This window comes from Pangasianodon hypophthalmus, chromosome 19 (genome assembly GCF_027358585.1).
Source record: "Pangasianodon hypophthalmus isolate fPanHyp1 chromosome 19, fPanHyp1.pri, whole genome shotgun sequence".
Classification (NCBI taxonomy): domain Eukaryota; kingdom Metazoa; phylum Chordata; class Actinopteri; order Siluriformes; family Pangasiidae; genus Pangasianodon; species Pangasianodon hypophthalmus.
Genome location: NC_069728.1, coordinates 1,136,336 through 1,156,421, shown reverse-complemented (window position 1 = coordinate 1,156,421; position 20,086 = coordinate 1,136,336). Strand labels below are relative to the sequence as shown.

The 20,086-nt window shown below is 43.2% G+C and overlaps 1 protein-coding gene across 3 annotated transcripts in view; it reads left to right on the top strand.

Moving 5' to 3' along the window:
- The window catches only part of LOC113524034 (NACHT, LRR and PYD domains-containing protein 12-like), a 32,575-nt gene extending 12,922 nt beyond the window's left edge, over positions 1 to 19,653 (top strand). For all 3 annotated transcript variants that reach the window (XM_053242309.1, XM_053242308.1, XM_053242307.1), the window contains exons 9-12: positions 9,333 to 9,506; positions 11,931 to 12,104; positions 13,163 to 13,336; positions 19,404 to 19,653. In XM_053242309.1, the coding sequence (XP_053098284.1) occupies positions 9,333 to 9,506; positions 11,931 to 12,104; positions 13,163 to 13,336; positions 19,404 to 19,620 (739 nt within the window). In that variant the 3' untranslated portion in view covers positions 19,621 to 19,653. The remainder of the gene's footprint in view (positions 1 to 9,332; positions 9,507 to 11,930; positions 12,105 to 13,162; positions 13,337 to 19,403) is intronic.
- Positions 19,654 to 20,086: the final 433 nt, after the last annotated feature.

The window sequence follows — 20,086 nt, the reverse complement described above, 5'->3', positions numbered from 1 at the left end:
CATACCCGTCTTCGCGCTTGACGGGTGACCATTAGGCTCGGGACCCATAACCACCCAAACGTCACCGGTCACACTACAGTTAGGTCCCCACACAGAAGGACCTACCTTCTATGTGACTCGGGTACCTGAGTTGCGCCTAGTGCTCGGGGTCCCTTGGCTTCAAGCACATAACCCCCGCATTGACTGGTCTACCAGGTCCATTTCTGGTTGTGGCTCTAGGTGTTCCCAGAGCTGCCTCAAAGGAACACACACCCTACCTCCAACTACTGTGGAACCAGTAGATTTATCCCACGTGCCCCAAGATTATTGGGACCTCCAGGAGGTCTTTTCCAAACAAAAGGCCCAGACACTGCCGCCCCACAGGTCTTTTAATTGTGCAATCAACCTACTCCCAGGAGCTGCTCCGCCTAGGGGCAGGTTATTCTCCTGGTCACCCCCAGAACACCAAGCCATTGTAGGATCTGAAGTGAACAGGCAAGGAAAGCAAAGAAGCCATAAAGCTAGGAATCCTGCTCCCAGACTTTGCAGACCCAAGTTAATTACCACTTGTTTACTGATTGCTGGATTTCAACTGCCCTGTGAACAATCAGCAACTGATAGGACATCCCTGACCAGAGGATGAACCCTCTTAGCCAAGAGGCACCTCTGTCAAACTTGTTGATCTAGATCGCTGGCCAAGACCAGATGGCTCACCCACCATGATGCTAAAACTGATAACTACAGAAAAGGGGGGGGGGGAACTCACCCAAGGACCCTCATGGAATTTAGACCTTTGTTCTCCCCAGGAACACAAAGTTCACCACCCTTCACACATTCCACAGAACCCAGCTTTAACAGACTGCATAAGGCTACTTTACATCTCCTATAAGGACAATGACTTTTGTCAAATAAGTTTTTTATTCAGTCATCGAATAACCTTACAATAATCACAAGTTCCAGTAGTAATTTTCTTATATGCACAGAAACTTTCAAATAAAATAAATAAATAAGTAAATAAATAAGTTAAAAAAAAAAAAAAACAAAAAAAAAAAAAAAAAAACATGTAACACCCCTTCCCCAGCCTGTTAATATAAGATACAGTGACATTCAAAACAGCTTTTAAGTTACAATACATTGCATTAAGGAATAGAATTCCTCTTGAGGTAACAGAAGAAAGGGTCCCAAATCTTGTGAAACTGTCCAATGTTGCCTTTTAAAAGATATCTGATTCGCTCTAAGTGCAGAGTAGATACCAGCTCCTCAAGCCATAGTTTAGCAGCAGGAGGATTAACCTTTTTCCAGAACAGTAATAACAGTTTCTTGGCTGTTATCAAGCAATATGTAAGGAATTTCTGTTGAGCACTGTTCAATGAATATGTATAATTAGAATGTCCTAATATAATGAGCACTGGGTCTGGATCCAAGTTTACACTAAGGACATCTGAAAGCACTTTAAAAACTTCACACCAGAATCCCTGTATTTTATGACAGAATATAAAACTATGAGCTAAATCAGCATCCTCCGATTTGCACTTATCACAAATAGGAGAGACATTGGGGAAAATCCTATGTAATTTCTTTTTAGAAAAGTGTGATCTGTGTAGGACCTTAAATTGAATGAGGCATAATCTAGTGTTGACCGATTGCTTATCAATATCCTCCAAGCCACTCTGCCAAATCTCCTCAGAGATTCCAATTCCAATCTCTCGCTCCCATTCCTCTCTGATCAACTTTGTAGAGGGGGAAATAGCTGCTAGTAACCTTTCATAAATTAAAGATAGCTGACATTTGTTTCCCCTGAACTGTATAAGACAATCATCAATAACTGAGGGTGGGACCTCGTCTAGGGAAACATTATGTGTACGCAAGTAATTCCTTATTTGTAAAAATCTGAAAAAAATGTTTTTTTGGGAGGTTATATTTCTGTTGTAGTTGCACAAAGGAAGCTAAAGCCCCATCAAGATAAAGGTCCTTGACTGTGCATATACCCAATTCCTTCCATTGAATAAAGGTTGTATCCAACCTTGAAGGGGGGAATGATGGGTTATTTGCAATTGGAATTAAGAGAGAGAGTGATTTTATCTTAAGGTATTCTCTTATCTGTCTCCAAATACGTAACTGACTCTTTATGACAATACTATTAACTGCTGTTTGGTCTAATATCACGGGGGAGAGTAGCACTGCTCCAAGATCATAAGGATGGCAGTAATCCCGCTCTATCTGAAGCCAATCTGGGGCAACAGCCGACCGTTCCAACCATAGTGCAAAAACTTGTAAATGAGTAGCCCAGTAATAAAGGCGAAAATCCGGAAGGGCCAAACCCCCCTCGTGTTTAGGTTTACAAAGATGAACTTTTTTGATTCTGTGACTCTTATAGTTCCATAGAAAGGGAAGAATAATCGAGTCTAAGTGTTTAAAGAAGGACTTGGGCAATAGTATTGGAATATTACGAAATAAATATAATATTTGAGGAAGAAATATCATTTTTATCGCATTTATTCTGCCAATTAGGGAGATCGGGAGAGTCCTCCAATAATATATACAATTTTGTAACTTAGATAATAAGGGGTTGAAATTAGCTTTGAAGAGAAGAGAATATTTATAAGTAACCACAATTCCCAAGTATAGAATTTTTTCCGTGGAAACTTTAAACGGGGAAGAATGTATTACAGACAAATCCCTCAAACCAATGGGCATGAGTTCACTTTTTTCAAAATTAACTTTAAAGCCAGAAAATTTCCCAAAGGTAGTAATAGTCTTGAGTATAACAGGAAGGCTCACCTGTGGTTGAGTAATATAAAGCAAAATATCGTCTGCATACAGCGATATTTTATTAATGGTGTTTGAAGTATTGAAGCCATGTATGCAAGAGTTAGAGCGAATGGTTTCTGCAAGGGGCTCTACAGTTAACGCAAACAAAAGGGGTGAAAGGGGACAGCCCTGCCTGGTACCTCTTTGAAGATAGAAAGAGTCTGAAATTGTTTTATTTGTTAAAACCCGTGCTGATGGATTACTGTATAAAATTTTAATCCAATTTATAAACTCATCCCCCATATCAAATTTCTCAAGGACAGCGAACAAGTAACGCCACTCCACTCGGTCGAACGCCTTTTCGGCATCCAATGAAATCACAATCAAATTGTCTCGAGTTGCCTTAGGGTGATAAATTATATTAAATAGTCGCCTAATATTATGCATAGTGCTTCTTCCTGGAATAAATCCATTCTGATCTGTGTTAACCAATTTATTAATTAATTTGCCAAGTCTATTAGCAAGTGTCTTGGATAATACTTTTTGATCAACATTAACAAGGGAGATAGGCCTGTATGCCTCGACTTCTTCAGGATTTTTACCTTTTTTAGGAATTACTGTGACAATAGCCTCAGAAAAAGTCGGTGGTAGTCCAGTTGTTAACGCTTGCTGAAAAGTTTTAAGTAAATATGGAGTAAGGATATCACTGAATTTTTTATATAGTTCGACTGGCAGCCCGTCAGGACCAGGAGCTTTTCCACTCTTCAAAGTATTTATTGTGTTCTTTAATTCCTCTAAAGAAATATCTTTATTAAGGGATGCCTGATCTTCTGGAGAAAGCGTGGGGAGATTACATTTACGTAAAAATGTATCCATTACTTGTGGGTCCAAATCAGTGTCTGAAGAGTATAACTTTGAGTAAAATTCCTTAAAACATTGGTTTATCTCTATAGTTGCGATACAATGCGTCCCATCTTAGGACAATGACTTTTAAGATGATGCACCATAGTTTGGAAACTTGTTGCCTCTTTTAATGTCATTCCGTATGTGTGTCATGCTTATAGCCACCAGGTCATTATAATGCTTTTTGATCGTTTAACAGGGACCATAGTGTTCGTGTGTGTATCAATAACAGCAGGTATGTCATGTTTGGTATGTGTGTGATCACTATTGAATTTCCTAAGGGTTGCTATAATGTAAAGTTGAGTACAATGTATTACATGCATGTTACCAAATTCCTTAACAAAGTTCTAACTTAACCTTATGCAAAGTTTGCAAAGCACATAACTCAGAGACCAGAATGTTAATTAGTGTCAGAGGAGGAGAATACAGTTTACACCCTGCCCCAAGATCCTGCTGATTGGAGCAAACACTTTGGGGTCAGCCCAACTGGAAAGGGTTAAAACCCCCTGACACAAAGGAAACTCTGAGTCTCATCCTATCCATCCTTGAGAGAGTCCAACATCTTTCAAGGAGTCTCATCCACAACATCTTCCAAGAGTCTCATCCACATCTTCCAAGAGTCTCATCCTATCCATCCTTGAGAGAGTCCAACACATCTTTGGAGTCTCATCCAATCCATCTTCCAAGAGTCTCATCCACTACATCTCTGCAAGAGTCTCCATCCACATCTGAAGGAAGTCTCATCAACCAAGAGCTTTAGAAGTTCATCACAAGGAGATCACGCTTGCTCCGAGACTCCGCATCCAGACTGGTTCTTGCAAAGCCTCCAACTCTCGCCTTCGCACCGCTGTGAACCATTCTTCAAAGTTTTGCAACCCGCCTACGAGACTCCGCCGGGTTCGCGCCTCACTTTGTTTATCTTCCTCATTGGTCTTTCGAGACGCTACATAAGGCCAACCAGACCGCCGACCAATCAACATCGCCGGAAAATCCTTCCAAACAACAACGCAAAGAGGGAATCCCTGGCAACACAAACGCAAGTATAGTACCTCCAGATTCTCGCTGAACTGGTGCATTTAATACAAGTTTAAAGCCCTTCTAAACGAAGCGAATATTAAAATAACTGATAAGTTGATGGTTCGTTCAGGTCATGGTCTGAGAAACTGCTAGAAACTTGGAATTCCATTCACTCTCTCTTCAAAGCCATTTTCACCCATGTTTGTGTGTGTGTGTTTGTGTTAGATTAGTTTCTGTGTTTTAGAATAGGAATAAAGTCTCATCTGATGTTTAAAGGCCAGTGTCTTGTGTCTCTGTGCTTCAAATTTATTGCCTTAAACTGCCGATCTTGTTACTGTGCTCTCAATATAGTGTTTCACTATATTTAAGATATTATTGCCAGTGGCCACGGAGGTAATATCCCATATACAATTAATAAATACACTCATTTCAACTTATCGCTGGACGAATAGTTGATCAGCTGTTAAAATATTAAGTTTACAAATTTCCCCTTTTGAGCTGATCTGCTATTCTCCTACATATTTTGGTGGAGAATACAACAGCTTAACCTAAACAGCTAATTTCCTTACATATTGGTGGAGAATACATCAGCTTAATCTAATTGAGCTAAATTTTCCCTACACCATGGAGGACTATATTAAAGAGGCCCTGTCCTTGGGGTTTATCCGTCCATCCACCTCCCCTGCGGGGACTGGGTTCTTTTTTGTCAAGAAAAAAGAAGGGGATCTGTGGCCTTGCATTGATTACTGCGGCCTTAATGCCGTGACGCAGAAGGATAGGTACCCACTGCCTTTGATGAATTCTGCATTTGAGCACCTGCAGAAGGTGAAAATTTTCTCAAAACTGGATCTACGTTGCGCCTACAATCTGATCTGCATCAGGGCAGGGGATGAGTGGAAGACTGCGTTCATCACGCCATCTGGGCACTATGAGTATTTGGTGATGCTTTGGCCTGATGAACGCCCCCGCAGTCTTCCAATGGTTCATTAACGAGGTCCTCTGGAAGACCCTGAACCATTACAGCTTCGTCAATCTAGATGACATTTTGATTTTTAGTAGCTCGCTGGAGGAACACGTGGTTCATGTGCGCCGGGTCCTTCAGCTCCTCCTCCAGAACCATCTATATGTCAAACTAGAGAAGTCCCAGTTTCATGTAACCACTATCTCCTTCTTGGGCTTTGTTGTGTCCCAAGGGAGACGTAGTATGGACCCAGACAAGGTAAAGGCAGTCACACAGTGGCCACAACCCACCTAAGTCCGGCTAGTACAACGCTTCCTGGGGTTTGCAAACTTTTTTCGGCGCTTCATTCGGGACTTTCGCACCCTGGCAGCCCCCCTTAGCGCACTGACCAAGAAGACCCAGGCTGGGTACAAGTGGACTAGAGAGGCACAGCAAGTATTTGAAACCCTGAAGAAGAAATTGACAACGGCCCCTGTGCTGCACCTGCCTGATCCTGAGGCTGAGTTCATAGTGGAAGTCGATGCCTCAGATATAGGAGTGGGTGCCATCCTCTCCCAGCGTTCAGGGCCAGACCAGAAATTGCATCCATGCGCATACTTCTCCCACTGTCTAACCCTGTCTGAGAGGAATTATGATGTTGGGAACCGTGAACTCCTGGCTGTAAAACTGGCATTGCAGGAGTGGAGGCACTGGCTGGAGGGTGCCAAGCACCAGTTCCTTATTTGGACGGACCACAAAAATCTGGCCTACATTCAGGAGGCCAAGCGCCTGAACCCTCGGCAAGCCAGGTGGTCCTTGTTCTTTACACGTTTTAACTTTGTCTTGTCTTATAGGCCAGGGTCCAAAAATCTTAAACCAGATGCGCTCTCTAGGCAATGGGATATACCCTCACGGGAACCCAGCCATGAGCCTATGATTTCCCCTCCCCGAATAGTGGCTCCCTTGCGCTGGGGCCTGGAGGAAGCCATCCGCAAGGCGCTCTGTCAGGAGCCGGACCTGGGTGGAGGTCCCCCAGGAAAATCGTATGTACCATTGACCATATGGCCTCAGGCCCTGTCTTGGGGTCCTACAGCTCCATTTGCAGGGCACCCTGGGGTCACCAGAACCCTGGAGTTTTTGCGGGATAGCACCTGATGTGGGTGGAGTATGCCCACAACACTCTCTGGCACTCCTCACTAGGTATGTCACCGTTTGAGTGCCAGTTTGGCTATCCCCCACCCTTGTTTGCAGAGCAGGAGCAGGAGGTGGGGGTTCCCACAGCGGAACACATGGTGCGCCGATGTCGCAGAATCTGGCAGAAAGCCAAATTATCTCTGCAAGCTGCTGCCCAGAGAAGTACCCGTGCTGCCAATCGGAAAAGGCATCTGGGTCCAACCTTTCATCCAGGTCAGCGGGTGTGGCTGGCGACCAGAGACCTTCCATTGCGGCTAGAGTCCAAGAAATTGGCCCCGCGGTATATTGGGCCTTTTAAGATCCTTAGGAGAGTCAATCTGGTGGCATACCGCCTAGCACTCCCCCGCACTATGAGAATGTAACGCGGCAGGTGCCTCTTCAGGCAGATCCGCAGCCACCTGCATGGGCTTTTATAACACGGCGATCTCAGGAAGGTAATCGGCGTAAATGTGCAGCACCTGGCCGCGCCTCTTTATAAGCCCTCCGATTGCCTCACTCCGTGTGCGGACATAGATCTGTGCCAGGTAACAGAGCAGCGCCACGCTACTCTGATCGGTGATTTGGATATGTAAAAAAAGAAGAAAAGAAAAATAAATAAAATAAAATAAAATATTTAGGTTTAGGAAGAAAAGGAAAGGGAAAGAAATTATTGAGGGAAAGAAAGACAAGGGGGCTCAGAATCAAAGAGGAAGTATTCTCCCTAATTTTGTTCCTTTAAGTTCGACCAGAAGGAAGGCCAGTTTGAGTTGTGTTTTTCAGCCGCACTGCGGCGCTTTTGATTTCAGTAGTTGGCTGAGTTTTCCCAGCCCAGTTTCACTGCAACACTCACAAGCCCTTACTGTGGAGTTAGCTCAGCGGGTAACATTACAGTTTGCGGTTCACAACCTCTCCTGTTTGTGTCCTGCTATAGGCTGTCCCTTTTTTGGCGGAGTCTTTTTGATCTCCGCACTTGGCTCCTTTCCACACCATATATTGTCCTCACGGACAAGCGGGCCCTGCACGACACTCTTGAACATCAAATCGCCTAGCCCCATAACAACAATCAGTCACTTCTCTCTGTTTGAAATGTGACAATAAAAGGAAATCTAAGCAATGATAAACTTGGACATGCACAGGAATGGGACATGGTTGTTGTGTTGGTTAAATTAGTGGTTAAATTAGCGCGAGTTCCTGTGTAAATGCTCCTAGACGTGGTTTATGAATAAATTTACATTTACACTTATGGCATTTGGCAGACGCCCTTATCCTTTTTGCGACTTACAATAGTGCTTTGAAGTCTATCAAAAATACATTCTGATATTGGCTCACTAGGTCACAAACTAGGAATACCATCAGCCCAAATCTCTGTTGGGAGGGTTTTTTTTTTTTTTGTGTAAGTGCTAACTTAAGTAGTTTATGAAGAGGTAAGTCTTTAGACATAGTTTGAAGACTGCCAGTGACTCAGCTGTTTGGAGATCTAAGGGAAGTTCATTCCACCACCTTGGTGCCAGAACAGAGAAGAGTTTCGATGCATGTCTTCCTTGTACCCTGAGAGATGGGACCAGTCGAGCAGTGCTAGAGGACCGGAGAGAGCGTGGTGCCACGTGAGGTGTGATAAGAGCTTTGAGATAAGTGGGTGCTGGTCCGTTTTTGGCTTTGTAGGCGAGCATCAGTGTTTTAAATCTGATGCGGGCAGCTACAGGAAGCCAGTGGAGGGAGTGCAGCAATGGGGTGGTGTGGGAAAATTTAGGAACATTGAAAACCAGTCGTGCAGCTGCATTCATTCATTTGTATCCAATTCAGAAGTGTGTGTGTGTGTGTGTGATTTGTATCTGTCTGTGAAAGTTATAAGACTACGGTCCAAAGAACAATGAACAGCAACTGTTGTACCGACTCTGTGAAATTCAACTTTGTGTTAATGCTGAAACACCAAAATCACTTTTCACATCAGAACAAAGTGCATTTATTTCTACAGTGTGTAGATCAGTGTACATTGCACACACATTTACTTTAATAACATTCCAGTACTAGTCATACTTTACAGTGAGGTCAATAAGCCAATTTCTCTGATGTTATCTGTCCTCATGGAGCTGTTACCATTTTATAGACCTGTTTCTATTGTTCTATGTGAGCAAAAATATTCCAGAAAATGTTTGTAATGGAAAGTAAATGTGTGCACTATGTACACTGATCTACACACTGAACACACTGTAATGAAGCAGTAAAGGACAGTGTGTAAATGTGTAAATGTTCTCCAGCAGAACTTTCCCCAGAGCTGCTGAACACACTGTATGAAAAACTCTCTGCTAGAAATAAAGACACGTGTTTGTTCAGAGTGGCCTCTCTGTTATTATCTTGTTTCAGAAAGTTAAATACATCGTCTCATATGAGCTGAGACACATGGATCTGTCCAAGAGCAGTCCAAGTTTATACACAGACTGTTCATTTTATATTGTTATCCTGACATTAGACCCTTGTGTTCAGGAAGACGGTTTATTTTCCAACTGATGGAAACACCTCATTTCACAATCAGATAAATAAATCAAACATTGCATCATTTCTCTTCCAGACTACGTATGTGTAATCTGACAGGGGAAAGCTGTAGAGTTCTGTCCTCAGTTCTCAGCTCAAACTCCTCCAGTCTGAGAGAACTGGACCTGAGTAACAATAAACTGCAGGATTCAGGAGTGAAGCTGCTCTCTGCTGGACTGGAGACTCCACACTGTACCCTGGAGATACTGAGGTACATACACACACACACACACACACAAACAAATAAACATGTTTAAAGTAGATGGGCAGCTTGATTAGTGGTTTATAATTTTTAGTGGTTTAAGTCTGTAATGCTCAAATGGGTTCATGCTTTGTTTCCTCTGAATAGCAAACATGGTAAACAGAAAAGCTGTAACTCTTTAGTTTAAACTAAAAAACACTAAACTTACAGTTCTGTCATCTGTCCTTTTGTGTAATTTGTACTTTGATTAGACAATGTGTGCTCAATCTCTCAACTTTTAGTTTCTCTTCCAAACACATTTTAGGGAAAAATGATGATAGGTTAAATAATCCACCTCAGTCACGTTCATTACACTCGCTACTGTGTCTATAACATGACTGCTGATGACGTATACCAGACACATCACTGAAACGTAATAAAAGGTTATAACCCTAATTAAGCTCAAGTGTATGAGGCATGTCACTCTGTGTAATCACATTGAATCTACAGCGTTCGGCTCATTAGACTTCACCGTTCATACCATTCTGTGTGTTTTTCCTACGACCGCTGGATGTGCTGTTGCAAAAACATCCAGAATAATCCTCTTTAAAAGAAACAAAATGATTTGGATTTTTTTTTGTCTTTGCAAGACAGGGGGGTTAGCCCTGCTAGTACACTGATAAGAGCTTCCCTGCATGTTATTAACTGATAGTGTACAGTTCTATAATTCTTTATGTGGCAAAGTGGTCTAACCAGTGATAATTTTAACCGATCACTACAGCCAGTCACACCAGATTACGGCAGAACAGGCTAACCAGAAATAGAAATTTAGTAAAACAACTGCCCTGACTATGCCACCCTGTTAGGTACTAGGAACCATCATTACACTATCTAAAGGGACACAGGTTAGTTGTTCCAGGGTAGGAAACAGAAGAATGAATGCAGAGGTATGAAACTTTAATACTTTATTAACAATGTAAAAATCAATCACATAAAGCAAAAAAAACACTTATTCAGTTAATTAAAATAGCCAAGACACGAAATCATGCAAAATAATACCATTAAAATAGATGGAACTATCCCCCAATATCATGGTCACACATTCACAATTATAGAACACACAAACCACACAAGAGTAGGGGTCAAAGTCAACCCAGGGCGGATAAACCAACTTCAACCTCCTTGATTTTATATAAGAATCTGTACCTCAACCAAGACACACAGCTCACTTACACAGCACACCAGTGAAATCATGCACACAGCACGCTGTGATGGAAACACCACCACCATACAGAAGGGACAGCCTGAGGCCTGCCCTGGTGGCTCAACTCCTAAAACACACAGGACAAAAAAAGAAACAAAATTTATCATACACCAAAAATGCAAACAATATTCAAAAACACAGGAAAATCAATAAAGCATTGGTTAACCCCACAAAAAAAGAAGAAACCCATACACAATTAATTTCAATAAAATAACAAACCAGCCAGGTGACCCAACTTTCACAGAAGCCCTCACTTATAGGACTCAATTACAATATTAGAAGACGGGTTTACAAACCTGGACATAGGGTTACAGAAAATCATCAAAAAGAAAGAATCAAAGTCTACCAATTCCACACGAAATGATGCTGGGCAATGTCACACACGCGGCATGACACAACCCACGTCGCGCAGGAAGCCCCAAGAGGTGGCGCAGTTCGCGTCACACGGGAAGCAAACAGTGGAAAACAATGCGTGGAAAAACATGCGGAGCAAACCAGCACCACTGGATACCGCCCTGCAATCTCGATTGAATATCCGGAAGACCAATCTTCAAATGTGGGCAACTCTACCCGGAGGCCAAAGATTTTCCGACACGTTAATTTGCCAATCCGATGGAAAAGCAGACTAGAGAAGGGCAGCAGACAACCCACACATCCAAAATTAATCTGTCAACACAGTGGGAGCTATAAGCAATACCGGAAATGGTGTACCTCGGGCAGCGCCCCATGCCTCAGAATATATACACTCACCAATCACGCACTGAGTAAACCACGGCCTGCTCATTACAACCCTACTGGAAACAACTAATATGTGCCATTTTAGTCATAAAATATAAACCAACTGCATGGCTCACCACATTTATTTTCTCGAATAAAATGCACTATATCTGCAGTGTTGGTTGTAGATGCTTGAACACAGATCAGAGTGTATTGTTCGTAGGCTGCTCGCTCTCACGTGTGTGTTATGTACATGACCTAATGGTCTTATAATAAATTATAGCTGAGAGATTGTGGATTTCTGAAAGACGTCTCTGCTCCTGTAAATGTGCCAAAGTGGTGTCCTGTCCTCTGATTTCTGTGTGTGAGAGAAACACACTGACATTTCTGTTACATGTTAAACTTTAGCTGTATTATGGCTGTGTTTGTGTGTTTGAGATCAGTGTTCTGATATTTCATCATTTCTCTTCCAGCCTGCGTGGGTGTAATCTGACAGAGGAAAGCTGTAGAATTCTGTCTTCAGTTCTCAGCTCAAACTCCTCCAGTCTGAGAGAACTGGACCTGAGTAACAATAAACTGCAGGATTCAGGAGTGAAGCTGCTCTCTGCTGGACTGGAGACTCCACACTGTACACTGGAGATACTGAGGTACATAGACACACACACTCGCACACAAACTAGACTGAGACATTTTTTTGCATGACCACAACTTACAGCAGAGTTTTAATAAATGCAGCAACATCCAGTGTTCATCTGTGGTAATTGTAGTGATCTGATATATTTTCATTGTTGTGTGAGATGGAGAGTAAATATACTGTATATAAAGATTGGCTAGCATTGACAAACATACAGCAAGTTAAATGGATAGATAACTGTTCATTATTGATCCACAAGGGGAAATCTGGGGAAGAAAAAATGAAACTCCACATAGTCATCTGTGCTCAGGATCAAACCCAGGACTTTGGAGCTGTAAGGCAGCAGCGCTACCACTGTGCCAGCTATTTCCTCATGTGTTAGTCACTGATTAAAATAAAAACAGATGCACTTATCCATGCTGTATAGCATATATTCCTAATCAAGTATTTGAGCCTCATGAGTAAAATAAGTCGTGATCTGGACAAAGCAGAAATGGTTCTGTACACTGTAGTTAGGTCTACACTGTCTGCATTTCTTCTTTGCCAGAGCATATGTGTGTAGAAATTGGTTTGATTTAATTCCATTTTTTTGCTTTAAAACAAGATCTTCGCAGCTGAGGACTGTTTATAAATCAGCCCCAAATTCCCACCAGCGGACTTGTTTTTCACATCTCAACTTTGTTCCAAACAGACACAGTATGGTGTAAATCTGGCAACCCTACCAGTGCACTCTGCACTCAGTATCACTCTGTAATGCACTATATCTGCAGTGTTGGTTGTAGAAATGTGAACACAGATCAGATTTATTGTTTTGTTTGTAGGCTGCTCGCTCTCACATGTGTGTGTTATGTACATGACCTAATGGTCTTATAATAAAGTGTAGCTGAGAGATTGTGGAGTGCAGAAAGATGCCCCTGCTCCTGTAAATGTGCTGATGTGGTGTCCTGTCCTTTGATTTCTGTGTGTGAGAGAAACACACTGACATTTGTTACATGTTCAACTTTAGCTGTATTATGGCTGTGTTTGTGTGTTTGAGATCAGTGTTCTGATATTTCATCGTTTCTCTTCCAGGCTGTGTGTATGTAATCTGACAGGGGAAAGCTGTAGAGTTCTGTCCTCAGTTCTCAGCTCAAACTCCTCCAGTCTGAGAGAACTGGACCTGAGTAACAATAAACTGCCAGATTCAGGAGTGAAGCTGCTCTCTGCTGGACTGGAGCATCCACACTGTACACTGGAGATACTGAGGTACACACACACGTTTAAAGTAGATGGGAGGCTTGATTAGTGGTTTATAATTTTTAGTGGTTTAAGTCGGTAATGCTCGACTGGGTTCACTGACAGCTTACACTCAGTGGAGCGTAAGCTGGTGGATTATGAAGATTTGAACAGGAGATGTAACATCTGTATTATTGGGCTGAGAGAGGGTAACGGGGGCGCCAATGCTATCCAGATTCTCTCACGATCCATACCCCAATGCTTCTCCTCTCTGCACACCAGATCTACAGCAACACAGTAACTAAATGAGGGGAAGATCACACTCTCATTTTCAGTGTTCTTTGTTATTCAACCTGCCAAGCCATTCTTCAGGTTAATAAGAAAGAGCCTCCTCACTAATGGATGAACAGTCTGCTTCACCCCCGACTACAGTATCTACATGGTGAAGCAATGCCTGGGCTTCTCCCAGGCCATGTCCACAGCACGAGCTAAAAGTGTTGAGTTTTACCTACTCTATCCTGCCACACTGAAGATCTCAGATGGCCCAGGATTTCCTTAACTCAGCAGCAGCAGCACAGAGAAGAGCCGCTTCACCATCAACCACCGAGCTGGCCGTGGATGGCTACGCTAACATGCTTCTGGTGTGGAGCTGCAGCCTTTTCTGAGCTTTGTTTCTAAAAAAAAAAAAAATCAAGAGTCAGAGCCTAGTGCACATTACTGAGCTTGGTTGTCCTTGACATCACCACCACTCAGTGAAACAAAGACTGTCCACTATAATACACAAGGATACATCACAAGACCTGCATTTGTAAATAGTCTTGCTGTACTTCTTTCTTCGAAGGCAGAGTACACAGTATTTTCTCAAGCTGAGACTTTGTCTCTCTTGGCAGAGGTTGATGTGTGCACAGTTGTTACTGTAGAGCATGGCCTCTTCTCTGCCACCTGCGACACTTCACTGATAGCTGAAGCCTCCCCTGGCTCAGGCGCTCTGAACTTGTGGCTTCATCACTCCCAAAATCCGCAATTCTAGATCTTGTGGCTAGCAATCTTTCAGGTTCTGGCCAGGTTCTGGTGAGGCTGGTAGTATGCCCTGCATGTCACTAAGAGCTGCTTCCTGAGGGGCTTCACATGAAAGAGCCAATCATAACCAGTGGTCATTTCTGCTCATCATCTTTGATGCTGCTCATGTGCAGGTTCCAGAATATTGCCTCAAATCTGTAGGCTGCCATGTCTGAGGTTGGGAATGGAAAATTATGGAGCTTAGATTTTCTCCACAAATCTCAAACTCTTCATGGCTTCATTAGCTTTTAATAGGCCACAGTAAATGACTAGGCCCAGAAATTTGGACATCATCAGGCTAGTTAAAGTTGTCTACATGCCCTTCTTCTGCTTGTACTCTGCATACAGGATTGTGTTGTTGCAGAGACTTGTTGCAGAGACTGTGGCTTTATCAAAAAATAACTGGGACAGCTCAAGAGAAGTGTGCTGCTGGCGGCTATCAAGCTGTACCCCAGTAGTGTGGGTAGGAGAAAAGTGATGTTGTATAGGAGGCACATCATCCTCGTTAATACTGTGCCACCTGTCCTGTTCAGGTTGTGTTGCAGGCAGAGGAGCACAGGCTCTCCTAATGGCTCAAATAGGTGACACATAAGTGCTGCCTCTTCTTGGGGTTCTCTGGGGGAGGGGTGTGCAGTGCCATGCCACGTGTGAGAAGAAATGCAGTGCCAAGCCATATGTGAAAAAAATGCACTGCCATGAGATGTGTGGAAAAAAATGCAGTGCGGTGCGACATGTGAAAAATTATATTTCCATACTACCTGCAAAAAACATACAAGCAAAAACTGAAAACAGAAAGCAACATAGCTCCACCTGAACACTGTCCAATTCGCCATCGCTATAAGACACTAATAAATCATGTGCTAAGCGAAAAGCAAGTGAACAACTCTCAGAGCATGCAAATGCTGCACGGACCAAAACATGCCAAAACTGAACTTTTGCAGGAGAACAACCAGACCTGAACAGCCATCAAGGTTGCTTTCACCACAAACCCAGCTGGTGCTACAAGTTGTTTGGCCTGTAGCTGCTGACTGACAGCATATTGACAGCTCCAGACTGATAGGTGCGAGCGTAAAAGTGGGGGATCAGGAGATTACGCAGCTAAAAGTTTCTACAATTGGTCTGTGTGTCAATCAAGTAAGACTGACCTATTAAAATTTATACCAGAGTTTTTTCAGCATAGTCAAGGTAGATAGCACTATTTTTCAATGTATGGCTAATTACTAAAATCCAGAGGGGTGGGATATCAAAACACTTAATGCATTTTGAAGGCTTTTTTTTTTATTCAATAACACTGATGGCCTATATACAGATGGAAATCTGCACGGTTTATAAAACCCAGAACAAACTGGATTCTTTGTAGGTAATGTAAGGAAATTAACATTTATAAAAGTCTCCTACTGGGTTTAAATGTAATCATTTTATTGTGGCAGTTGAATAAGGTGTTTTACAGTCAATAAAGCTTTAGTTGTGCTGTGCGTTTTATCTCTGTACCAAAGTGATTGTGGAGAGGCATGAATTATTTGCCCAGCAGGGGGCTCACACCCCTCGCATTTCCCATCGCCCTGCCCAACAGCTGCTAAACACAGATTCACGACACTTCACATAGAGAAACCCAGCAGTGTCCTGACTAATCGTATAACAGACTTGCAGCGATAAAGTAATTCATTTGTTTATACTGATTGAAAATGTCCGATAAGTCGATTTCCATTCCACCGGCAGAATGGAACGCCAGTGTACTGTTAAATATTAATCATTGGCGTAAGGCAATCAATGCCCTGGAAAGTCTCCTATAAAATCTGTATCACTTGTATCTCTTTATTTTTCAAACAGTAGACTCACCGCCATCGGTGCCGGTGACCTACAGGGCACCCGTGGAAATTGGGCTACTGTTGGTCGAAGAAGTAGAGGAGGGAGGAGAGTGAGTAGACAGAGAGAGAAGAGGAAAAGTAAGAGTGCAGGACTGAGAATAGGAACTCTGAATGTTGGTACTATGACAGGGAAAGGTAGAGAGCTGGCTGATATGATGGAGAGAAGGAAGGTGGATATACTGTGTGTACAGGAGACCAGGTGGAAGGGTAGCAAGGCTCGTAGTATAGGAGCAGGATTCAAACTGTTTTATTATGGTGTGGATAGTAAGAGAAATGGGGTAGGTGTGGTCCTGAAGGAGGAGTTTGGGAGGAATGTTCTGGAGGTGAAGAGAGTGTCAGACAGGGTGATGAGTCTGAAGTTAGAGATTGAAGGGGTGATGTTGAATGTTGTTAGAGTTGTGCCCCACAGGTAGGTTGTGAGCTAGAGGAGAAAGAGAGATTCTGGAGTGATTTAGATGAGGTGATAGAGAATATTCCCATGGGTGAGAGAGTAGTGATAGGAGCAGATTTTAATGGACATGTTGGTGAGGAGAACACAGGTGATGAGTAGGTGATGAGCAAGTTTGGAGTTAAGGAAAGGAACCTTGAAGGACAGATGGTAGTGGACTTTGCTAAGAGGATGGACATAGCTGTGGTTAACACTTATTTTCAGAAGAGGGTGGAGCATAGAGTGACTTACAAGAGTGGAGGTAGGAGCACACAGGTAGACTACATCCTATGTAGAAGAGGCAATCTGAAAGAGATTAGTGACTGTAAAGTGGTAGTGGGAGAGAGTGTAGCCAGACAGCATAGGATGGTGGTGTGTAGGATGACTTTGATGGTCTGTAAGAAGAAGAGGTCAAAGATTGAGATAGAGAAGAAAACCAAGTGGTGGAAGCTGAAAAAGGAGGAATGTTGTGAGGACTTTAGACAGAAGTTGAGGCGGGCTCTGGGTGGTCAGGTAGTGCTACCAGATGACTGGGAAACTACAGCAGAAGTGATCAGGGTGACAGGAAGAAAGGTGCTGGGTGTGTCATCTGGAAGGAGGATAGAAGATAAGGACACAAGAGAAGGACAGAAGGACTTATACAGGTTAGCTAAGCAGAGGGATCGAGATGGGAGGGATGTGCAGCAAGTTAGGGTTATTAAGGATACAGATGGAAGGGTGCTCACAAGTGAGGAGAGTGTACAGAGGAGATGGAAGGAGTACTTTGAAGAGCTGAAGAATGAGGAAAATGAGAGGGAAAAAAGAGTAGAAGAGGTGACCTCTGTGGAACAGAAAGTAGATAAGATTAGAAAGGATGAAGTCAGGAAGGCTTTGAAGAGGATGAAGAGTGGAAAGGCAGTTGGTCCTGACGACATCCCGGTGGAGGTCTGGAAGTGTCTAGGAGAGGCAGCAGTGGAATTTTTAACTAGTTTGTTTAACAGGGTTTTAGAGAGTGAGAAGATGCCTGAGGAATGGAGAAGTAGTGTATTAGTGCCGATCTTTAAGAATAAGGGTGACGTGCAGAGTTGCAGCAACTATAGGGGGATAAAGTTGATGAGCCATACAATGAAGCTATGGGAAAGAGCAGTGGAAGCTAGGTTAAGGAAGGTAGTGGAGATTTGTGAGCAGCAGTATGGCTTCATGCCCAGAAAGAGCACAACAGATGCAATTTGTGCTCTGAGAATTTTGATGGAGAAGTATAGGGATGGTCAGAGGGAGTTGCACTGTGTGTTTGTAGACTTGGAGAAAGCGTATGACAGGGTGCGAAGAGAGGAGCTGTGGTACTGTATGAGGAAGTCAGGAGTAGCAGAGAAGTATGTCAGAGTGGTGCAGGACATGTATGACAGGAGCAGGACAGTGGTGAGGTGTTCTGTAGGTCAGACAGAGGAGTTCAAAGTGGAGGTGGGACTGCATCAGGGATCGGCTCTGAGCCCCTTCCTGTTTGCTATGGTGATGGAGCAGCTGTCAGAGGAGGTCAGACAGGAGTCTCCTTACACAATGATGTTTGCAGATGACATTGTGATCTGTAGTGAGAGCAGGGAGCAGGTGGAGGAAAACCTGGAGAGGTGGAGGTTTGCGCTGGAGAGAAGAGGAATGAAAGTCAGTTGTAGTAAGACTGAGTACGTGTGTGTGAATGAAAGGGAGGGAAGTGGAACAGTAAGATTACAGGGTGAAGAGGTGAAGAAGGTACAGGATTTTAAGTACTTGGGGTCAACAGTCCAGAGTAATGGAGAGTGTGGGAAAGAGGTAAAGAATTGAGTGCAGGCAGGTTGGAATGGGTGGAGAAAGGTGTCGGGAGTTCTGTGTGATAGGAAAATATCAGCGAGAATCAAGGGGAAGGTGTACAAGACAGTGGTGAGACCGGCCATGCTGTATGGTTCAGAGACAGTGGCACTGAGGAAGAGACAGGAGTCAGAGCTAGAGGTAGCAGAGCTGAAGATGTTGAGGTTCTCTTTGGGAGTGACAAGGTTGGACAGGATTAGGAGTACATCAGAGGGACAGCTCATGTTGGACGTTTTGCGGACAAAGTTAGGAAGGCCAGATTAAGATGGTTTGGACATGTTCAGAGGAGGGAGAGTGAGTATATTGGTAGGAGAATGTTGGACATGGAGCTGCGAGGCAGGAGGCGAAGAGGAAGGCCAAAGAGGAGGTATGTGGAGGTAATAAATGAGGATATGAAGCTAGTGGGTGAAAGTGTTGAGAATGCAGAGGATAGGAATAGGTGGAGAGTGATGATTCGCTGTGGCGACCCCTGAAGGGAAAAGCCGAAAGAAGAAGAAGAAGATCTTTGAAGACAGAGGGCTTAGCCCTGCTAGTACACTGACATGAGCTGGCCTGCATGTTATTAACTGGTAGTGTACAGTTCTATAATTCTTTATTTTCTGTAATAAAATGCACTATATCTGCAGTGTTGGTTGTAGAAACTTGAACACAGATCAGAGTGTATTGTTTGTAGGCTGCTCGCTCTCACATGTGTGTTATGTACATGACCTAATGGTCTTATAATAAATTGTAGCTGAGAGATTGTGGAGTGCAGAAAGACGTCCCTGCTCCTGTAAATGTCCTGATGTGGTGTCCTGTCCTATGATTTCTGTGTGTGAGAGAACACATTGACATTTCTGTTACATGGTAAACTTTAGCTGTACTATGGCTGTGTTTGTGTGTTTGAGATCAGTGTTCTAATATTTCGTCATTTCTCTTCCAGGCTGTGTGGGTGTAATCTGACAGAGGAAAGCTGCAGAGTTCTGTCCTCAGTTCTCAGCTCAAACTCCTCCAGTCTGAGAGAACTGAACCTGAGTAACAATAAACTGCAGGATTCAGGAGTGAAGCTGCTCTCTGCTGGACTGGAGAATCCACACTGTACACTGGAGAAACTGAGGCACACACACACACACACACACACACACGCACGCTTAAAGTAGATGGGCAGCTTCATTAGTGGTTTATAATGTTTAGTGGTTTAAGTCTGTAATGTTCGAATGGGTTCATGCTGTGTTTCCTCTGAATAGCATACACGGTAAACAGAAAAGCTGTAAATCTTTTGTTTAAACTAAAAAACACTAACCTTACAATTCTGTCATCTGTCCTTTTATACTTTGATTAGTGAATGAATGCTAAGCTAAATGCTATCCAGGTGAAGCTAGCCATGCTAACAATGAGCATCAACTCAAAAAACTCAAAAATCAACAAGCTAGAGTTGAGATTGAAGAGCAATTCCAGTGGTCCTAGCAGACACGATGATGAAGATAAGAACAGGAGATGTAACATCTGTATTATTGGGCTGAGAGAGGGTAATGGGGGGGGGGCAATGCTATCCAGATTCTCTCACGATCCATACCCCAATGCTTCTCCTCTCTGCACACCAGGTCTACAGCAACACAGTAACCA